General features: G+C 54.5%; 5 protein-coding genes across 5 annotated transcripts; 2 read left to right on the top strand and 3 right to left on the bottom strand.

Moving 5' to 3' along the window:
* Positions 1–204: 204 nt before the first annotated feature.
* CGCA056_v004462 (1-phosphatidylinositol 4,5-bisphosphate phosphodiesterase 1) lies at positions 205–3,399 on the top strand (the record flags this gene model as incomplete). Its single annotated transcript, XM_037319717.1, has 1 exon — positions 205–3,399. The coding sequence occupies one exon, from the start codon at positions 205–207 to the stop codon at positions 3,397–3,399; it is 3,195 nt and encodes a 1,064-aa protein (XP_037181167.1).
* Positions 3,400–7,879: 4,480 nt separating this feature from the next.
* On the bottom strand, positions 7,880–10,891 carry CGCA056_v004461 (Centromere/kinetochore protein zw10-like protein; the record flags this gene model as incomplete). The annotated part of the gene is made up of 10 exons (XM_037319716.1): positions 7,880–8,409; positions 8,487–8,689; positions 8,739–8,858; positions 8,906–9,023; positions 9,083–9,439; positions 9,488–9,860; positions 9,910–10,067; positions 10,117–10,299; positions 10,351–10,669; positions 10,724–10,891. The coding sequence occupies 10 exons, from the start codon at positions 10,889–10,891 to the stop codon at positions 7,880–7,882; spliced, it is 2,529 nt and encodes an 842-aa protein (XP_037181164.1).
* A 1,671-nt stretch (positions 10,892–12,562) lies between these two features.
* Positions 12,563–15,823, top strand: CGCA056_v004460 (Uncharacterized protein; the record flags this gene model as incomplete). Its single annotated transcript, XM_037319715.1, has 3 exons — positions 12,563–13,323; positions 13,377–15,591; positions 15,650–15,823. 3 exons carry the CDS (start codon positions 12,563–12,565, stop codon positions 15,821–15,823), a joined length of 3,150 nt encoding a protein of 1,049 aa, XP_037181165.1.
* A 516-nt stretch (positions 15,824–16,339) lies between these two features.
* PFA3 (Palmitoyltransferase PFA3) lies at positions 16,340–18,011 on the bottom strand (the record flags this gene model as incomplete). Its single annotated transcript, XM_037319714.1, has 2 exons — positions 16,340–17,778; positions 17,864–18,011. 2 exons carry the CDS (start codon positions 18,009–18,011, stop codon positions 16,340–16,342), a joined length of 1,587 nt encoding a protein of 528 aa, XP_037182118.1.
* An 883-nt stretch (positions 18,012–18,894) lies between these two features.
* rhp7 (DNA repair protein rhp7) lies at positions 18,895–20,931 on the bottom strand (the record flags this gene model as incomplete). The annotated part of the gene is made up of 3 exons (XM_037319713.1): positions 18,895–20,622; positions 20,677–20,704; positions 20,759–20,931. The coding sequence occupies 3 exons, from the start codon at positions 20,929–20,931 to the stop codon at positions 18,895–18,897; spliced, it is 1,929 nt and encodes a 642-aa protein (XP_037182117.1).
* Between the last annotated feature and the right edge of the window lie 941 nt (positions 20,932–21,872).

Raw genomic sequence — 21,872 nt, 5'->3', positions numbered from 1 at the left:
TCAACGCCATCTCCCCTTTGCAAACCTACCATGACACCTCAGACTTCACAGCTCAGGCGCACACGCCCAAGCCGTGTACAGACAAATCTCCCCTCAACAACAACAACAACAACAGCAACAGCAACACAACCACAGTCTACCATACCAGCCTCAGCCATTAGCTCCTCCTCCGTGGCCTCAAGCTCACAACAGGGCTCACCCATCATGTCTCCAGAGACTGCCGTCATGACGAGCAACAGCTCCGTCCAGGCATCCCCTGAACACAGGGGACGAGAGCTTGTAGACGACCAGTTCTCTACAGGCTCTTTTCAACTACCAGAGTCGGTTCTGTCAAGGAAAACCAGTGACAACTCACTGGGCCAGACCCTGGTGGGCAGTCCAAGTGCCATGTCAGAGGCCGTGAGCAAGGGTAACAACATCATCCGCCGCCTCTCCAACCGAGCTACTGCCAGATTCTCTCGGCGCAGGACGTCCTCAGCGGCGCCCAACAGCCGTGATGGCAGTGTCGGCCCTGGCATGCTCCGGCGCAGAAGCGACAGCAACAACACGGCCCCACCCGACCTTGCCACGTACAGCGACTCGGACGATGAATTCGTCGATGAGATGGACGATCTCCGGTCTCTGATCGGCGGCCTCGACGGGGCTCTCAGAGAATCCTCCTCAAATAGCACAACAGCCTCACTCGCCGGCTCCACCTCCCCTTCAAACACCACTGCCGGCCCTGTCATCCCATTCCAGCTGCTCAAGGGCACCTGGATCAGGAAGGTATCCAAGAAGAACTGGAAGAAGCGCTTCGTCCTCGTTTTCGATCAAGAAGCGGCCAAGATTTCATGGGACAAGAACAGGCCCCACAAGTGCCTATACATTGACGACATCAAGGAGATCAGGACCGGCTCCGACATTCGTCAGTACCGCATAGACTACGGCGTTCCGGAATCTGAGGAGAGCCGGTGGTTCTCCATCATGTACGCCGTGCCCGACAAGTCCAAGACCAAGATGATGCATCTTGTTGCCGACGACGACAGCACCTTTTACAACTGGGTCACCACACTTGAGGCCATTTCCAAGCACCGACAAGACATGATGGCCTCGCTTATGGCGTTTAATGACCGTGCGATCCGCGATTACTGGGTAACCGAGATGAACAAGCAGTGCCTCGGCGGCGAAAAGCACCCGAATCCTATTGAAGAAGGCGACATTGACTTTGACGGGGTTCAGCGGGTCTGCCGGAATCTCCACATCCATGCCTCGCCCAGTCAGCTGCGTGCCAAATTCCATGCGGCTGATGTCACCAACACGGGTCGTCTGAACTTTTACGAGTTCCAGACTTTTGTGGGTTACATGAAACGTCGTGACGACATTCGCCAGATCTACAACCAGATCGCGGCTGCTCCAGACCTTGGCCTTACCCTCAAGGAGTTTCTCGGCTTCCTGCGCGAAGTCCAGCGCGAGAACATCGATGGTGACCTTGCCGCCTGGGAAGCATTGTACGCCAAGTTTTCGCGCAAGTTCCGTACCAAGGATGCCGAGAAGCTTGACGCTTCCCTCGTCGATGGCCTCCGAATGGGCGACGCCGCCTTTGCCGCCTTCCTGACCTCCACCTACAACCTGCCCGTTTACAAGGAACCCAAGGAGTATACCCTGGACCGACCTTTGAACGAGTATTTTATCTCTAGCTCTCACAACACTTACCTGCTCGGCCGACAGGTTGCCGGTCTGTCCAGCGTCGAGGGTTACATCTCAGCCCTTGCCCGCGGCTGCCGCTGTGTCGAAGTTGACTGCTGGGACGGCGCCGATGGCCAGCCTACTGTCAACCATGGCAGAACTCTTACGACCTCGATCAGCTTCCAGGAAACCATGACGACCATCAACAAGTACGCCTTCGTCAAAACCCGCTACCCCCTCTGGATCTCCCTGGAGGTGCACTGCTCCCCGCCGCAGCAGGCCGAGATGGCCCGCATCATCAAGGAGACTTTCGGTTCCCGACTTGTCACCGAGCCCCTCGACCCCTCTTCCGACAGACTTCCGACCCCCGAGCAGCTCAAGGAGCGCGTCCTCATCAAGGTTAAGCGCCCTCAGCCAAAGGAGGAACCCAAGCCGGCGGAGACCACTGGTCGTCGACGAGGCAATAGCCTTACCTCGCCGTACCCGAAGCCTGTGCAGCTCGACAACAGCGTCATCCCCTCGCAATCTCTTCCTCAGAGCCCGATCCTCAGCCCGAGCCACTCCACTCGACGATTGGTCAGCAAGAGCCGTGTTAACACCATTACAGAGGGCGAGGTCCAGGACGCGTTGAGCAGTAGCACCAGCGACAACGACAGCGCCGGCGAGCGTGTGCCTGCGAAGAGGTCTTCGAACAAGACGGTCAAGGTGCTTGGAGATTTGGGTGTCTACTGTGCAGGACTCAAGTTCGGTGGATTCGACACTGCTGATGCGAAGGCCTACAACCACATCTTCTCCTTCATGGAATCGAGTTTCTTCAGAAACAGCCGTCTCAAGGAGGACAGGGTAGCCATGGACCGACACAACATGCGCTACATGATGCGTGTCTACCCCGATCGCACCAGAATCACCTCGAACAACTTCAACCCGATCAGCTACTGGCGCAAGGGTGTGCAAATGGCGGCTCTCAATTGGCAGACATTCGACCTCGGCATGCAAATCAACCAGGCCATGTACGAAAGCGGCACCGACAGATCCGGATATGTGCTGAAGCCTACTGAGCTCCGAGAGATCAAGAGATTGCCCGAGGAATGGTCTGGCAAGCGAGAGCGCAAGGAGGTGACTTTCAGCATCGACGTGATCTCGGCGCAGCAACTCATGCGACCCAACGGCATGCCGGCCAACAAGCCCGTTGACCCGTACGTCGAGGTTGAAGTATTCCACCCCAACGACAAGAGGGACAAGATGGAGGTGGACCCCACCATGGCGTCGGTCTCGGATTCGCCTCTCAAGTACAGAACCCAGATCATTCAGGAAAACGGCTTCAACCCCATCTTTGACGGCAAGTTCACGTTCAAGGTCACGACCAAGTTCCCCGAGCTCATCTTCGTACGTCTGTCGGTCAAGCTCTCCCACAACGGCGAGAGCTACAATGACCGGCCTCCAATTGCGACGCACACCGCCAAGCTCAGTGGCCTTAAGCGTGGCTACCGCACCTTGCCGCTGTTTGATCATAATGGCGAGCAGTACCTCTTCTCCACACTATTCACCCGTGTCAGCGTCGACTCTGTCCAGACGGTTCTCTTTGAGAACCCCGAAGACAACGCGGACAACACTAGCACTAACAGCAAGCCGCGAGGCATCGGACGCGTCTCCAATATCTTTGGGACTCGCTCCAACAACATCAGCCCCAAGTCCAGCATGGACAAATCGAGCTACGACGGCTCCTTGGGCTAAGCGCCCACTCTGATTGGGCCAAATGCGTTCCGCTCTGTACCATGCTACAACCCTCCGACTTTCACTTCTTGGCATAAATTCGTTTCCTTTTCAACCAAGTTTTGTATCAGTATCGACAGAGATTTAACGACAACATCCCCGGGCTCGCAGCCCCGGGACGAAATGACACGGCCGAAACCAAAAAAGACAGAATTCCCACAGCGCGCGCCAGTTTTTTTGGATCTAATGTGCGATCAATACCCCTTTTGGCATTCGACTGCGGCGTACAACTGGCATGGATGAGAACTTCCTGGTGTAGTCTACGACTATTTTTCTTTCGCTCACCCGCTTTCCTTGAAGGATGCGAGGTTTTTTAGGGATACCAACGGGCATTTCAATTTCCTTTGTATGGGATAATCATTGCACTGGGGCGGCGAATATGGGCATGTGTGTCACCCCGAAAGCCTAGGAGCCGGGTAGTTGACTTTGAATGGGAACGGACAGCAGCATATACCACATGTCGAGGACGGGGAAGGAGCATAGAACTGGGATCAATCCGACATGAGATGAAAGCAAGAGTCGAGAAAAGACCATAGGCAAAAAAAAGTTTTCTTTTTGTTTCCCAAGATGAATGGTATCACAGTACAAACAATTGGGGGGGAACAGATGTGTCATTCGCTCATCTCCACACAGGCATCTGATTTCTTGATAGCGTTGGACATGGACCGGTAGTAGCATGGGCAATCGGCGGCAATTGCATGTGTTGGAGAATGAGCATTGCGGGAGGGCCTTGATGTCCGCAAGCCGGGGGGAGCATGGCAGGATTTAGCATTGACGTGAAGCATGATCACCTGTGTGTGGAATGGCATGGGCCGGGCGGGGAATTCTCTCTTGTTCTTGGGGTAATGGGTGGACGGACGAACCCAGAGAACCATGTGAGGGAGAAAAGAGAGACCTCATTCATGTTTTGGCGTGGCCCGGCCGGGGTGGCCAGGTCTACGAGGAACCGGCGTTTTGACTTTATGAGCATATTTTGTTGCGATCTTGACGAAGCTTATGAGACAATCAATGAGGAAGGCAAGCTGTGCTGCATCCCGTGGGCAAACAAACATTTGCCGGACGGGGGCGGGGCAGGTTTGTCCTTTGTTTATTTCATTATGACAATGATGATGCATTTATCTGCTGTTCATGGGGAGATTGTGATGCCGTTGTGAGATATTTGGCTTTTGGGGGGGATGGGGCCTCGGTGGGAAATGGGGGATCCATCCTCGCTTACGGCCGCTGTGGCGTGGGAATGCTGTAATTAGATGAGGGGAACAAGTCTGTCTCTTCTCCTCGGTAGCGGGCTTTTCTTTCCCATCCCGTCATTTTCGGGGTGGGCAAAGTCTGTTTAATTATGGCTACGGGTTGTCTGTCGTTCGTCAGGACAGCTTGTTTTAAGGCAGGTAGGTACTTTTGCTTCTCTTTTTTGAGGTTGGCGGTGTGTTTTAGTGTGCTTGGTTATGGGAAGTTTAGGCAGGATGGAGAATAGAAATTGGCCATGGAGGGTAAGGAACAGCGTGTTATGGCGTCTCAAACATTGCATTTTCATGAGAGGGAGAGGGGGGAAGTTGACTTTGGGAGTTTGTCAAGGTTTGGTCTTGACATTACGAGGGGCCAAGCAGCTAGGCAGACGTCGAGTTTCTCTGTGTGTTGTATCTTTTCGCGAATGTGTTGAAGTTTGGGTGCTTTGTTCCGTTTGCGAATACGTGTACGCTCTCCGCTCTCCCTTTTGCTCCCCCTTTCCGCTCCCCCTTTCCAGGCCTTCCAGGCCGTCTGCCAAGCACGGATCGATCGAGATCAGACAACTTTTTTTTTTTTGGAGAGGTGATTTGATGCGTGGGGTCGGGGAACGGGGGAGGGGGGAGGGGGGCACTTCTTCCATGCTGTATCATCGTCTTTCCCACATTTAAGGTTTTGGGGGCGGTTTTTTGCTAAGGGGGCCCGCGTCGTCTTGAACCACGCCCACCCTCTGTGTATATCAACACCCACGAAGCCACACTCGGCAAAGGGTATGGATCCATTTATTGCTGCGAGCAGCAATTACTCCAGATGTGCACCCTCAGATCATTTTACCAGCCTCAATATGTGGCTTAGTGGGTGTTTAGAGAGCAGGGGGAGGGGGTAGGTGTGGTGCAAGACATCCCCCCTCTTCTGGTCAAGAGCGAAGTGGTGCCATGGCGGGCTGGGCTGGGGCTGGGCCGTGCTTCACATTTCGAGCTTTCTCAATTCAATATCGCCGAGCAAGCTATCTTGTCTTGGGAGGTTTCGTACATGACAAGGTATAGGAAACAACGCAAAAGTCTTGGAGTTGGGTGACGAGCAAGCATGCCCATCCCATTTGGGCGTTGTAAGTACGCCTCGCCTGGGCTGTGCTTCGGTCTGGCTTAAAGGATTTCGAGTGGAATGAAGTGGAAATTCTTCCTCGGGGAGAGGACTGGTAGTTTTCACTGAGCTGGGGGTCGCTTCTTTTAATCTCCGCGTTGGGACCGGGGGTTGAAGACGACGATTGTCTCACATTTCAATGAGCTTCCCTCCAGTTTGATAGAGCGTCATCTCTAGGCGGACAAGGGTTCTAGAGGAAGCATGGGTCGAGATATTCAGTCGGGCCGTTGTCAGGTGATTGGGGGCGATTGGAAGTTCGCGATTGAAGAGGGGAAGAAAAAGCACGGGACTTGCGGCAGAGGTACACGGATTGAACGTTGCGTTCATGATGGTGACTGTGGGAGAAGGGCATTGGTCAATTGGCGGCCGGATTTGACGTAACGAGGTACTGGGGACCAGTCGCCAATCCCGTTTTTGCCGTGGCATCCGGAGGCAGCTCCGGGAGAAAGGAGCGCAGTGAGCGAATGCAGAGCCCGGATGCGAGTTGATCAATTGCGGGAGGGCCAGAACGAGAGCTGGGCGCGGGCATGTCTCTGCTGAACGGTTGCTTGGCATTTTGGCTTGTGCAGAGAAGGATGTGCCGGATGCAATGTCACGTCAACGTCGCAGAAGTATCTGAACTGCGGGATACTTCTTTCCTGTCAGTGGTGTAGCACATGACCAGTTTTGAGGGAATTTGGTAACGGGCCAGGCTGACGAGGCAAACTACCATGGCCTGTTTTGACAAATGCAGTCTGGGATGAGAATGCGAGGAGGGGAGTTTGTACAAGCATGTAGACGGTGGAATGCGCAAAAGCGACGGGCGACCCGGAGGGCGGAATTGGACAGGGTAGGGATGTTGACGGGCAGGCAGATCATCGCGCTTCCTTCTTGACCGCCCATGCATGGAACATTCGTTTTGCGTTGTTCCGAAAGGTGGCGTCGTTCTTTTCGCTTGGCTCCTTCGCCCCTGGCGGCTCGCAGAAGGGCCCAAGTGAGCAGCCAGAAATGAGAATAAACAAGGTTGACGTGTAAAATTTTGATTATAGAGTTTGGAGCTAAGGGGAGAACTGCTCCGGGAGGAATTGCGGGTGGTGTACGGCGTGCCGCGGAAAGGTGTCGTGGGGACGGCAAGTCTCTCTCTATTTCGGAAGCTTGGAGATTAATCAAGAAACCTGAAGACGAAGGGGAGGAAAAGGGGGTGTAAACCAAGCTGGAATGGGGACCGTAAGGAGTCGACCGGGGGAATTAAGTTTTCCAAGGTCCTCGTTGTTTTTCTGCCTTGGTAGTATTTCATCGGGCTTTTTTGCTCTCAACCGTTAGACTGAGGAAAAGGGAGGCGACGGTCTAGATCGCGATCCATGAGAAAATTCTGAAGAAAGGGACACGCGTATTTTTAATGAAGTGACATTTGACAGAGTCGCATCCGGCCCATATGCCCGGGTTTCTTTGCCAGGGGGTGACTCAACATCACTGAGAAGAGAAACTTCGCAAGTGATGAGATTAAATTAGATGATACACTGCTGGTTCGCGATACATGGACAACATAAAATCAAAAGTAACGACAGCAATGAGGGGAAGCAGCAGCACACAGAATGTTCTCCAATTCCTCAGAGTGGAGATTTGGGGTGAAAGGTGCCGAGGCCGACAGGGTTTAGTCGTTGCGCTGGAGAGTGTGGAGAAGGGGGGCGTGCGTGCGGGGAAGAAACAAGACGCGAGCTGCGAGTCAGGGCGGTGTGGGTGTGCGCGGTCGAAGCACGCGGTGTGGTGCTAAAAGACATGGAGATGCACCGTTTTGGGTTGGATTAAAGACGGGTTTTACGGGTTCCAGAAAAAGGGGTGGTATACTCGAGGTTTCGATATTGGAGGGGAACGGATTGATACGCGCCAGAACGATGGAATAATACACGAGAAACCCTAGACTACGTTTTGTGCGCGCGTGTGTTGCCTTCAATTCCAATGTCGCCCCGTTCCTCATCTCAGTTACATGCACAGGCTACGTCCGTCCCTAATCTGTAAACGTCCATGTCAACACCACTGGGACTCGCCGGGACTTGCGCCTGACCGCCCGGGCCCTCCGGCAAACCCGTCCGGTCCCCTAGGCGAGCACGGGGCTTGGGTTCTCCCGAATCGCCCGGATGGTCTCCCTCATCCGCGGGTTAGCGTCAAAGCTAGCCTCGATGAGGTCGACCACCTCGTCCGCGGAAAAGTACAGGCTGAGCTCGCTGTCGCACCAGAGATACTTAACCTCGTTGAGGTTCGACTGGAGGACTTCGCTGAGGTACTTGAGCCGGAGCCACGTGGCGGCGTACTGCGCCGTCGTCGGGATCTCGTCCTTGCCGGACCCCGACGAGGCTGCCGTCCGCGACGGGAGGAAGAGGTCGTCCAGCTCCGTGATCTTGGCAATGAGCTGCGCGATCCTGTAGGCGTCGTCCTGGCCGATGGAAGACGACTCCATCACGTCGCTGATAATCTTTGATGAGATGGCATCTGCGAGGGACCCCACCGCCTGGTACCACACGGAGCGCGAGAGAATCGATTCCCATGTCACTGCCAGGGATCTGACCCGCGCTACTGCCGAGTCCACGCAGCTGTCTAGTTCATCCTGTTGCATCAGACTTTGATCGCCTGTGCGTCCGCGTTAGCCCCGCGTTTGATACTACTGCGCGAACGGGTAATCATCAGCCCAGCCTAATGTTGCTTACCTCCTAGCAGATCTCGAAGGACCGTTTTCTGCACCCCGAGTTCATTAGTGTATGCGCGCGTCGCAAAGTTTTGCAGGCTCTTGATGTCGTTGTCTATGCGCAACATGTTTTGGGCACGTGTCGTCAGGTCTGCACGCGACTTCCACGCTGACGCCAGCTCGCTTAGCTTTTCGGACAAGTACATGGCATCATTGTAAAGGAACCTGTCTCTTAATTAGACTCGAAAGGATTGTTAACGAGGCCGACACTTACATGTTTCCGCCGATATCAAGTGCGTAGTAGTGCGGTGAAACGGCTCTGAACATGGCCAGTGCAAATATTGGTAAGCTGAACAGGCCCGGTGCCGCGGCTGCCACAGGACTGTTCTCGAATCTAGGGCCATTAGTTTGATGTCTCGATAGGTAAAATGCAGTACTCACTCTGGCCGAGTAAGAGCCGCACCGTCCTCTAATATGGCGAGGATGAGCTCCAGTACTGGCTCTGGCATGGACGATATGTGATAGATCTCCTTCAGCACCATTTCCCTGCTCTCGTCTCCTGCTGGAGTTGCCATCTTTTCCTTCTTTGCGGGCGATTTCCTGGGCTGTGGTTTAGACTCAGGCTCTTGCGCCGGTTCTGTCGCGTCTTCATCTCCCAGCCCCAGGCATCGGCTGCGTCGTCTTCGTCCGCCGCTGCTGGTTCCGCACTTGGCTGGGCTGGCTCCTCCTTCTTATCTGCACCTTGGTCATCATCGTCCCAACCCCAGGCGTCTGCTCCGTCGTCCTCTTCTTGGCTTTGCTGGGTGCTGTACTTTTCTTCGGCAGGCTCGTCTCCATCATCGACGCCCCATGCAGCACCCCAGTCATCGTCTGTTGCAGCCCCGGCCGCTGCGTTATTAGCTGTCAATTCCTTGCCCTCTGAGCGAGACACCATCTGCTTTTCCACCTTCTCGACTTCCTTGGGGGCGCCCAAACCTAAGACTTATTAGCAAGTGGCGTGAGTTTGGCAATGGGGTTACGAACCATTCGAGAGCTGATTGCGGACAGAGTCAAGTGCGGTTTCTCTACACTTGGCGAGCCAAATTGATGGTGCGCTTCCAACCCACTCCTTAAGCTCTGTGAAGCCTGTGAAACCATTTTCTTCGAGAACCTCGCAGAAACCTCGCGCAGATTGAATCACGGCTTGGAACCGGTCGATGTCCTTCAATGTCGCAGGAACCGCGCCGTCCAGCCAGACCTTGACCAGTCTCGGGACCAGGTCGCTCATCATGATCGGACTGAAGAACATTAGGAGGTCAGGGGTCAATCTAGCTGCCAGGAACTCGACCAGCTTGCGGAGGTCTGTAAATAGCTCGTCTATTGACCGGCCGGCCTCGCCATTCAACTCCACTACGTTCTGCAAAGCTATTAGAGGGGCCAGAAACCGATATCCAATGAATGCATACCTCGCTTGCACGAATTGAAGGAAGAGAAGGAGCTTCTATATCCATCCTTGGCGACACAATAGCCTGGTCAACTTCGTGCCATAGCTTAGACATTCTGTCTTCGACCTCCTTGTAGGCCTGAAGCCCGATGATGGCTTCTGAGAGGGTCATTTGCTCCCCTGGTGCTGTTAGAAGCAGACTTATTGTACGTGTTCGCGGCAGGCTTACCTTCTAGTTTTCCGTAGATGGAGAGGGACCCTGCTTGTAAATCCGTGTGGACAAGAGATGCCCAAACGTGGTCAAAGACATCATGAACATTGGATTTGAGCTCGAACGCGCGCAGATCAAGCAGCCTCATGACTCTGCAAGTCTTCTTGTTGACAGGGACGGCATCCAACTCGGTCCACGACTCTGTTACCAATTAGCATTGTCCATAACTGCATCAATTCAGGTTGCCCGTACTTTCCAACCATCGCAGCGAGTCGATGATGCGCCGCTCGTTCATGGCCTGCTCAACCTCCCCCAAAAGCTCATTGACATGCTGGATACCCCTAAGCGCATCGTGCAGCTGTTCCGTATACATCACCTCTCTTTCCAGAAAATGTGTGTGTTCTTCGGCATCTTGGATGGCCTTTCCTGAGACTTGTGGAGCTTCTGATTGTCGCACAATATCATCGGCCAGCCTCTTAGATCGCAGGATGTCTTCTTGTAGCGACTTTGCGTTGCTCACCCACGAGCTGACGTCCCCTTTTGTTTCCTCGTTTATCGTATGGATCTCGGTCTAAACAAACATCAGCGGGCCGTCGCTCAAGTCCGCTGCAGGGCCTTAAGATACCTCCAATTCCCCCTTGGCCTTTTCCAGCGCATCGATCGCCGGTGACAGATCGGAAGACGAAAGCGAAAGGGACGACACCTGCTCGTCTGGGAAGCTTCCCTCGAGAGCAAAAGAAACAATGGCGTCCCCAAGCTGCGCAGATACCTGCGCCTCGGTCGCGCTCGCCATTTCTGCGATCCGGGGTTGGGCGCGAACTGTGGCAATAGCTTCGTGGAGCTCGATCGTCGCGGGGCTGGGTCAGGTCGGTGTGATGGCGCTCGAGGTCGAGTAGTAAATGGTGATCGGGTGCGTGCAAGAAGGTAATGCGTCGGTAATTCTTGAGACTCTCGAAATTTCTACGCCTAGAGAGCGTTTATATCTGTTCAAGAGCAAAAGGGCATTGCATCGTCGCAATGAACCATGGGCAGTTTTGGCACCGATGGCATAGCTGTCCCGAATACCACCTTGAACAACCCACGTCACAATCCGTGTCGGAACGGTACGTATTGAGTGACTCTCTCCGAAGTTCAGCCGAGTCGGATGCTGCCGATAAGATATGATAAGATAGAGAAGGGGGGCAAGAGTCCAATCGGAGCCTGGCCTTCCGCCAAACGTGCTACGGTAGGAAAAAAAAAAAAAAGAAAAAAAAAAAAAAACAAAGAAGGCAGCTGGGGAAGATAAACTCCACCGTTCCCCTGCCCTGGCCGATGGAGGGGCAACTAGGTCAGTGCTCTCATTGTATCGACCTCTTCGGCAACCCGACGTCTCTATTGTTCCCGTGCCCCGCGACGACACATTGAACCTGGAAGTTGTGGAAATTTGGAAACGGAGAACTCATCAGAAGTCAAGCAAATTCGTGAGTCGCGATTGCAGGACTCAAGCCATCGACATCCGGCACATCCACGACTTGTCGTTTACTTCTACCTCACTTCGCAACTTTTGTGGCGGGCGGTTGAGGTAACCGCTACTTCGTGCTATCACGGGCCGGCCAGTGTCTTTGGAAAACCCCCATTGGTATATCCTTTCACTGTCCATCAGGCTGGCAAAGCGGTTATCTGTAAGGTAAGCAGCTGCATTTTCTACTCGTCTTACCTCCTCTGTCTTCTAGGCATCAATTTTACCATGGAGAGCCCGATTGGCCCCTCTTCTGTGTCACTCATCCCCCACCTTCCCGGTCTTGGTTATGTCGCGATGGCATCTGGAAGAAGGCTGCACAGAGTCTTGCTCTTCAGTCAGCATGCTCCTTTGATCTAAATCGAAATCCCTAAAGCACCTTGCGTTGTTTATTATTGTTGCCAGAATGTCGAGCTTCAAAGCTGGCCAAGCGGCTATTGCTGTTGCCGTTGCTGTAATAGTTGCTTATTTCTACAACGCATGCCACGAACCAGATTACAGCTTGCCAAGCTTTTGGACAACGTATGTTGTTTTGCGAGTTGACCTCAGTCTCGCACACAGATTTCGTACCCCTGAAACCTACATTCAACCCACGTCCAACACTGTGTTACAAAGCTCTGCATCCGTCTGTTCATCATCTCGGCCCATTTGGCGGCCGGTCGTATCCCTGTGCGATTGGAAAACCCTTCCTAGCTGTCTCCTCATTTGTTTGACAGTCATCAAAATATTTTGCTTGTTGTCTGTTTTGACTCCTCGCGTATTGAAAGCGCTTGCCCATGACTACCTTACCTTACCGATGACACCCCCGGCTCATTGATTACCTTCCTCTTTCACCCACTTCCCCGCCCTTATAATATGGACTTTTGTCTTCTCTAGAAATCCCGCCTACCTCAAGAGATTGCTAGGCATACTTACTTACATCCGGACAGAAGTTATTACTCTCAGCTAGCAACAAACTCAAATATCATGTCGCCCGCAGCAAAGCCGCAGCCGCGGTTTCGCAAGATCCAGAGCTTCAAGACCGACTATGCTCCTTGTACGATCAGCCAGTATGTATCGGAACGAAGTGGAATGCAGGTCATTGTGGCCGATCGCAAGGGTCCCAAGACCAACGGCTACTTCACTCTCGCAACCGAAATCCTCGATGACTCTGGCGCTCCCCACACCCTCGAGCATCTGATCTTCATGGGCTCCAAAAACTACCGCTATAAGGGCCTTCTCGACAAGTTGGCGTCGCGAGCCTACTCTGGGACCAACGCCTGGACCGCAACAGATCACACAGCCTACACTCTCGAGAGCGCTGGCTGGGAAGGTTTCTCTCAGATTCTTCCCGTCTACCTCGAGCACGTCGTCCTGCCCATTCTCACTGACGAGGCATGTGTGACTGAGGTGCATCACATCGACGGAGAGGGCAACGATGCCGGTGTCGTGTACTCGGAGATGCAGGCGGTCCAGTTTAAGAGCGCAGAGATCATGGATCTCAAGGCCCGCCGACTCCTGTACCCTGAGAACGTTGGCTTTCGTTACGAGACCGGTGGGATGACGGATGCGCTGCGTGTCCTGACGAACGACCGCATTCGCTCGTTCCATCGCGAGATGTACCAGCCCAAGAACCTCTGCGTCGTTATCATTGGCGAGGCAGACCACGACAATCTGTTGCAAATTCTGGATGAGTTCGAGGAGAGCATCAAGGACGATTTGCCGCCCCTGGACGCGCCGTTCAAGAGGTAAGATGACAATCAGGCGGCTAGAACCCTGCCATGCTGACGTGTGTTTTCAGACCGTGGATCGACTCTGCACAGCCTCCAGCTCTGGAGAAGTCCATTATTACGACGGCCGAATTCCCCGAAGAAGACGAGTCGGTTGGTGAAATTACTGTGGCCTTCTTTGGTCCCAACTGCAACGACGTTATAGCGACGTCGGCACTTAATGTCCTGCTGACCTATCTCTGTGGCTCGTCTGTCTCTATCCTCGAGAATGTTATCGTCGAAAAAGAAGAACTCGCTAGCTCAGTTACATACTGGTGGGATGCGAGACCGAACTCTGTCATCTGGTTCCAGCCGACTGGTGTCGAGACCGAGAAGCTCGAGTTTGTCGAGAAGAGACTGATCGACCTTCTCAAGGAGGTTGCTGACAAGCCTCTTGATATGGAGTACTTGACCTCATGCATTCACCGCGAGCGCCTTCAGGTCAAGTTCCAGGCTGAAGAATCAGAGAGCTTCTACTCCACCAACATCATCACGGACTACCTTTTCGGCAAGCGTGACGGCTCAACCCTCAAGGAGCTGGAGTCTTTGTCAGAGTACGATGTTCTTGAGAAGTGGACGGACGAGCAGTGGAGAGATTTCCTCCGCAAGTGGATCTCCGATGGCCCTCACGTTTCCATCCTTGGCAAGCCGTCCCACGAGCTTGCGAAAAAGCAGAAGGCTGAGGAGGAGGCGAGGCTTGCTGAGAGAAAGGAGAAGCTCGGCCCTGAGGGCTTGGCCAAGCTCAAGGAGCGTCTCGAGGCTGCCAAGGCCAAAAATGATGAGCCTATTCCTGCTGCTGTCGTCGACCAATGGCCTGTTCCCGGCACCGAATCCATCCATTTCATCGAGTCCGACACGGCGAGAGCCGGAAAGGCGAAGAGCCTAGGACTGCCCAACAATGCCGCGCAGAAGGTCATCGATGGCTCCAAGCAAGGTCAAGATCCCCTCTTCATCCAGTTCGAGAGCGTCCCGACCAACTTTGTTCACTTGACGATTTATTTGGGCACATCCCAGGTGCCTCTTGAGCTGAAGCCCCTGCTGCCCATCTTCAACGACAACTTCTTCAACACGCCCATCATGCGCGACGGAGAGAAGGTCGGTTTCGAGCAGGTGGTCATGGAGCTGGAACAGGATACCATCAGCTATGGCCTCCGCTCCACCAGAGACTACGGTGACCCAGACGGTGTCATGATCCAGTTCCAAATCGAGCGCGAGAAGTATTCCACTGTCATCAACTGGGTCCGTACCATGATGTTCGACAGCGTCTTCGATATTCAGCGCCTTAAGGCTGGCGTCCAGAAGCACCTTGCTGACATCCCCGAGATGAAGCGCGACGGTAGGTCCATGGCCTCCGAGGTAGACATGTCCATCCACCAGAAGAAGGAATCCTACTCGGTTGCCAAGCGCGCGCTCGTCCGCGCCGTCTATCTCCGCCGCCTCAAGAAGCTCATCGCCTCGGACCCGGAGAAGGTCCTCTCCTGGTTCGAGCAGCTCCGCAAGTCCCTCTTCACCTTCAACAACGTCCGCGTTCTCGTCACCGCCGACGTATCGCGTCTGCCCGAACCCATCGCCGCGTGGGACATCCTCAGCAACAACCTCAAGGGCTCCAACGACCTCATCCCCATCATCAAGCCGCACACCCTCCTCACCTCCGACGGCCAGGAGCCAGGCAAGGTCGGCGCCGTCATCGTTCCCATGACCACCGCCGACAGCTCCTTCGGCGTCAGCACGGCCAAGGGCATCACCTCCTTCGAGGACCCGCGCCTCCCCGCCATCATGGTCGCCATCGGCTACCTCGAGTCCGCCGAGGGCCCCCTCTGGAACTCCGTCCGCGGCCAGGGCCTGGCGTACGGCTCGTACTTTGGCCGCGAGCTCGACGCCGGCACGATCCAGTACAAGGTCTACCGCTCCCCGGACGCGAGCAAGGCCTTCGCCGCCTCGCGCGAGACGATCCGCAAGATCGCCGACGGCGAGACGCCCGTCGACCGCCACCTCAAGGAGGGCGCCATCAGCCAGGTCGTCGTGCAGTTCGCCGACGAGCAGTCCACCATGGCCTCGGCGGCCGCGCAGAACTTCATGCTCGGCGTCGTGCGCAACCTGCCGCTCGACTGGCACAAGAAGATCATGCGGGACGTCCGCGACGTCACAAACGACCAGATCAAGGCCGTGCTCAATGAGCTCATCATGCCGCTTTTCGAGCCCAAGACCAGCAACGTCGTCATCACCTGCGCGCCGATTCTTGAAGAGGTATGTTCTTTCCCGGATTGAAGTCGAGATGACAATAATGCTAACACGTTTCTCGCAGAACATCGACAAGGCCTTCAAGGAAATGGGATACAAGACCCAGGTGAAGCCCCTGGCCGACTTCCACGACGACTACGGATTCAAGGGCGACGATGACGAAGACGACGAAGATGACGAGGATGATGATGAGGAGGATGGTAGCGAGGGTGACTATAGCGACTCTGAGTCTGAGTGATCTGGCCAAAGAGGTAGACTAGAGAGAGATCAGTAATGATAGAAGTAGTTTACACAGCCTTCATAAACATCACTTTCCCGGATCGCAGCAAACAAAGCACTCATGCTCTACTCTTCGGTAACATTCAAGTGAACTAATAAGACATGTCTTGTAATTCGTGACGGCAATGCTACCGAACATTATCATTCCCGTCCCTCATCGGATATGACGCCCCATGAAGGCGAAAAGAAACTGACAGTGAAGAAAAAAAGTCGAACACTCCCCAACACCAATGGTAAACAAATGTCGATATACATCTTTGAGATGCTCCATCCGTCGAGTTTCCGAGGTTTGGCCCTCCCCCGCCTTTGCAATAAAAAAATTCGTACATGGATGCGTATACACTCTAGCGACGCCACAATCATGCCCCTCCCATTGAGCCGTTGCAAACCCGCCGATGAGAATATGCGTTGGATATCACTTTCTAACCCGCCATCATCATTTTTTGTTAAATACCTCCTGTGTCGCATTTCTAATCTAGTCCACGGTGTCGTCGTTGGACGGCGATGTCCTGAAGGATGGGGAGGTGGGGCTGCTCTTCCGCAGCAGTCCGCTTGCGCCGCTCCGCCCCCATCCGCCGTTGGTAACGAGGTTCATAGCACGGTGCTCCGCCGCCGCCGCGTCATCCATGTCGACGTCGCTGTCCGTCAGCTCCTCCTCGAGAGCCGTGCCGCGCGGACTAAGCTTGCGCATCGGCATAGATTCTTGGAAGCCATCGGCGTACAGGTTGGGATCACGGCCAAGAACCCGGTCGGCCTTGGACGGCATCTTGGGCGCGTCGTTGCGGCTACCGTTCGCGGGCGGCGGGGGTGATGGCGGGGTGGTGAGGTAGTGGCGGCCGGCACCGTCGGGTTTCGTGGGTGGGGGACGCATGAAAGACGGCGGCGGCTCGTCAGTACCCCAGCCGGCGTTGATCTCGCGGGCGCGCTGCTCCTCACGTTCCCTGGCCAGGTTCTCACGCGCGGCAATCCATTTAGGACTGGGCTCCCATGACCAGCCATCACCGGTGGTGTTGCAGACGGGGACGAACCAAAAGAGCGGCTTAGGTCCGAAAAGATGCAAGAGATTGCGTTTTGCCCCCAAGTCGAAGGCGTTAGGGAGCTTCTCAGAGTCTTGCTCGTCAAGGTACTCTTCGTAACGCTTCTTGGCGCGATCGCGTTCCATCTCTTCGTAGGATTGGTGTACTGGCCTCGAAGCCCCAGGGTGTCCACGGAACTCTTCGCCTTCTTCGGGTCGCGTAATGCCTGGCAGTGCGTTGGCGTGGATGTCGAGCAGTTGCTGGCCGTAAGCTGGAAGAGGGACGCCCTCGCCATTGTGCTGGGCGACGAACTGGTTTTGCATCTGCTTCTTCAGCGGGGACAGGTAGCGAGTCTTCTCCAGACATTCGATAGTGGTCTGTCCGCGACTCGCCAGCATGATATGCCAGCCTGTGAACGCGCCGACGACAATGCCGATGATTCCGGCCATGACGCTGAGGATCACGTAGTTGATGGGCATCAACGTCTCCACGTACGTCGTGTTGTTGATGACCTCCATGTACACCCAGCTTCCCGAGACGAAGAAGCTGTAGAAGCAGAACAATGTCGTGTAGATGAGGAACAACAGGAAGGCCTTGTGGTTCTTCAGGCCGATACACGTCGCCAGCCAAGGGCAATGATGATCCATCTTTAAGACGCATCGACGGCAGGTGGAGCAGTGATGGGCGCGGTCCGGTTTCCTCGCCTGGCACTTCTTGCAGAATCGGATCTCGCCATTAGCCTTGACGGTGAAGGACGTGGCCGGTGGAGGGGCCTCGGTCGGTAGGGTGCTGTAGCCATTGTCGTTTGTCGTGCTTCCGGGGTTCGTAAAGACGGCGGTCGTGTAGGACCAGTTGAGCAGGCCATAGAGGAGGACGGCGAGGGTAGAGGAACCTGTGCCTGTGAAGAGGAGGAGAGCGTCAGTTCTCGTCACGAAGGGAACGGGCGGGAATGGCACGCGACCGACGTCACGGAGTAGACTTACCTAGCCAAGTGGCTTTAGAGGGCGCGGACCCGATGGTGACATCCACCCATACGGCCCATGTGGTCAAGCTGTAGACGAAGAATAAGGGGATGTAGGTCGCGAAGGTGCAGCAGCAGCGCTCGACCTTTCGCGCCCAGCGTCGAGACATGTTTTCGGGCGACGGTTGTGGAGGGTCAAGATCCATCCAATTCACTCGGAGAGAGACTTAAAAGGGAAGAAATATCATGGCGGTCGGGGGCGGCAGGGGAGGGATTCGAGAAAGGGCAAATGGTGCGCTGCTTCAGACCGGCCTGCTTGCTGGTTGGATAGGTACGAATAATCAGGGGAAGTTTAGGCCAGCACCACCACGAAGCAGGGTGCCGGGACTCAGAGTGGAGACTCAACGCCAGCACGAAGGGTGCGCTCGCGCAGCACGGCACGCAGCACGCTGCAGTCAAAGGCCCCGCAAGCCGCTGCCCCGTTACATTTGGGCCTTGCCTTACGCAGGGAGCTGAGGCTGAGCTAAGCTGACCTTTACCGCCTCCGGGTGGATTCGTGGCGGTGTCTGTGTCCTGTCCAGTCTGCCAACCTTAGCCCGGGTTCCCGTCTGTTCCGAGTGTGTTTTGGTGCCACAACCCCGAATGTTAGAAACGGTCCCGTTGCGTTCTTCCATGTGTATCGGCTTTACTGCCAGAGTCAGTTCCGAGAAGCGCAAGTCATCACGCAGAAACGCCGATTTTCTCTACGCCGAGCCGAGCTATCAGACTGTCAAGTACGATTTGTTCTTCCTTGGTGTCTAGGGTATTCCTAGCTGAACAGAGCAAAGAAAAGAAGTCCCCCCAACGCCTGCTAATGAACAGGAACACACTAGTAACCACCCACTCTCTGATGAACCTTCGTTGAAAGAAGGGTATAATACTGCGAATTGTCATGGCCTGCTTGTATAGAGTCCTCGCCTGTGCAAAATGCATCTTCAACATGATGCCTCTCCACCGACCCATGTAGTATACTCAAATACTTTCCAGAAAGGAAAAAGCCCCCCTAGTATGCATCTAGTCCGCATTGCCTTCGGTAACCATACCCACAGCGTTGGGGACGCCAACGAGCACCTTGCCTCTGGGTACCGGGGCGTCCTTGACCTTCATGCAACCGAATACGTTCACCTCCTTGATGTTGGGGCAGCTGCGGAAGATGCAGCCGACGATGTAATCGTCAACCTCCTCCACGAAGCTGATCTCGAGCTTAAGCAGTTCGGTGTATTGGTTGTCCTTCCCAAAGACGTCCTCCAGAGCTTCGCGCGTGATGTGACGGCAGGCGTGAATGTTGAGATCCTTGAGCTTGCGACCCGAGTGCTTCATCAAAGCACGAAGTCCGTCAGAGCAAAGACCGACCTTCTCTGGGTTCTCCCGCGGGTTGGTGGAATCAACATGGCAGCACTTCTGAAAATCAATCTTTTCGAGCGGCGGATTGGCCCAGTTGGTGAAAAGATCAACGAAGCCAGCATCGGTAAGCTTATCGCTGTCGTTGATCCGGAGCTTTCTGAGAGAACGACAAGACTTCTTGATAGCAGCCAGGACCTCGTCCGTAGCGTCGAGGAACAATGGCAGAGAAAGCGTCTGCAGATTTTCTCCAATGCTTAGTATCGTAGACGCCATGACCTTGGCATCAATGCGGTTCTGCAGGTGGAGGCCCAGATGCCGGAGGCTCTTGACCTCACCAATTTCCTTAATGCCGGCGTTGGTAATCTTCTGGTTGTGGTAGGCCTTCAGTCTGGTCAGGTTGGGACAGTTCTTCGGGAGTAAAGCCAGGACTTCGTCTCCGAAGTGTCTGTCCGTATAGTAGACGCGAAGTTCTTCTAAAGAAGCACCCTTCTCCTGAACAAACCTGGTCCACATATCATCGCTAAGCAGGTTGGCTCCATGGAGATAGAAAGATGTGAGCTGCGTATCGCGCTCGAGAAGATACTCCATGACTTCATCCTTGAACTGAATCGAGTTGCGCGCCTTGAATCCCTTCAGGTTCGCCGCAACCTGGAAGATTCCGATGTAATCATCCATGCCCAGCTTTGCGCCATCGTAGATATTGATGAACGAGGAAGAGGGCTGGAGGAAGAGTGCCAGGGTTTGCGGGTTCAAGAGCCGACGCTTGGAGAACAATCGAGCGATTCTATCGACGATATGGTCAGGGAGCTCTCCGAGGCTGTCTGCGAGGTCGACATTCTTGGCCAAGGTCTCTATGCAGAGTGTTGTCAATCTCTTCGCGCCAGTGTGGTAGGTTCCGTCGAGGATGTTGCTTTGGACCTTTCGGCGCCCTCCGCCTCCTGCAGCAGCCTTCCGAGGCTTCTTGTTTGGTTGCTTGTCGTTGGCAGCAGCCTCTTTGCTACATTTAGCGCAGAGCAAGCCACCGTCAGGGCCGGTCTTGGAGTAGGGTGTCACCGTAAAACGCTTCTTGCAAATTTCGCAATTGTCCATCTGGCCAGGTAGGGGCTGGGACATTTGCTCCATCAAGGCGCGAGCGATGTCATCGTCGTCCTCGGAATCGCCTGCGTCGCGCTTCCGCTTCTTGAACTTCTTGGAAGCCTTGATCTTGGCAATGGCCTGCTTCTCCTTCAGAAGGCGCTTTTTCTTCTCGGCTTCTGTCTCCTTGCGAGTGCTTGCAGCAGGTTGACTGGCTTCTTCGTCGGATTCCTCGTCCGGCTGGTTCTGCTGCTGGCTTTCAGCAGCAGCAGCGCGACGACGATCAGCATCTCGGCGGATCTGGTTGGCAGAGATGTTGTGAGACTGTGGCAGTGGTCAGTGTGTGCGCCATGCGATAATCATGAAAGGAAATCTCACGGCCAGATAATCAGTCAAAGCCGACTGCCTGTGAAAGATATTAACAACCAAGAACACAAAATCACAATGAGTGAGTACTCACGGTCCAGAGATGTGGCGGCGGACATTAGCTGGTGCCATATTCTGCTGAGCGGGTTGGGCTTGCTGAGGAGCTTGATTCTGCTGGGCAGGCTGAGGCTGGTTCGCATTCTGACCCTGTGCTTGAGGCTGAGGCTGGGTCGCCTGCTGACCTCTGCGACGAGAAGGCCGCGCCATATCGGATGGTGTTGCTTAAGCAGCTGTGAGATTTTTTGATCTTAATCTAGCTGTTTGCAACAGAGAAGCGTATGGTCTTCCCAGATGCTTGATTGCTTTGATAAATTTCGTAGCTAGGACAGCCTGCAGTGGATGGCAGAAAAGAAAAATCAGTATTGGAGTATTGGAGACTTGGTGTTGATGGAAAGATTTTCCAGATGTGAGTGCCTCTAGGTGAGTGCCTCTGGGTGAGTGCCTCTGGGTGAGTGCCTCCAGTTGTGAGTGGCGAAAGAAACAAACAATATTGCTAATGGGCGGAAAGTAGGGGATGGGAGAGAGAGACTAACCTCAAATGGATGAATTGATGGTAAAGTCGGATGGTGTTTGTCAATGCCGTCCTTGTGTTTACACTGCCTTGAGACGCGTCTGGGCGAGTCTGAAGGGGGAAAAAATCGTGGTGTCCTGGGGGGCAAATCGGGAAGGCGACAAAGACATCGATACAGACAGGCCAAGGGGTGGTTTCCTTCTTGATCGCCTTCTTTCCAGATGCCTACCTGCCGTCTATCCCTTCGGCCTCTGGTGGGATCCACTTTGCAGCCACACTGTGCAATTGATCGCTAATCTTGTCCATTTGGCGACTTTACAGAGGATAGTGGTGAACTCATACCGTGTAAATTGTTTTTCCAGCTGCAACATGCACACCGTACGCCGGGTAGCTGCCAGGGGGTTTAATTGAAGTGGGGTAGGCAAGTCAACGGGAAGGCGTGGGGCAGGAGCCACTGCACAGGAGACGTCGGGGACCGGCCGGGGTGATCGATCGCCCTAAATCGAACTGCTTCGCTGGAGCTTCAGGGGCGTGGAGATCGAGAGGTTGTTCTGCAGCTTGAAGCGTCATCACTCTTTGACAGCAGGCAATTCGACTGAAGGTTTTCTTGCTGCAATTACAAGATCAGGAGGTTGAA

This window comes from Colletotrichum aenigma, assembly GCF_013390185.1.
Source record: "Colletotrichum aenigma strain Cg56 chromosome Unknown KSG_Cg56_contig03, whole genome shotgun sequence".
Classification (NCBI taxonomy): domain Eukaryota; kingdom Fungi; phylum Ascomycota; class Sordariomycetes; order Glomerellales; family Glomerellaceae; genus Colletotrichum; species Colletotrichum aenigma.
Note: the sequence above shows the minus strand (reverse complement) of the source record. Positions and strands in the feature narration are given on the sequence as shown.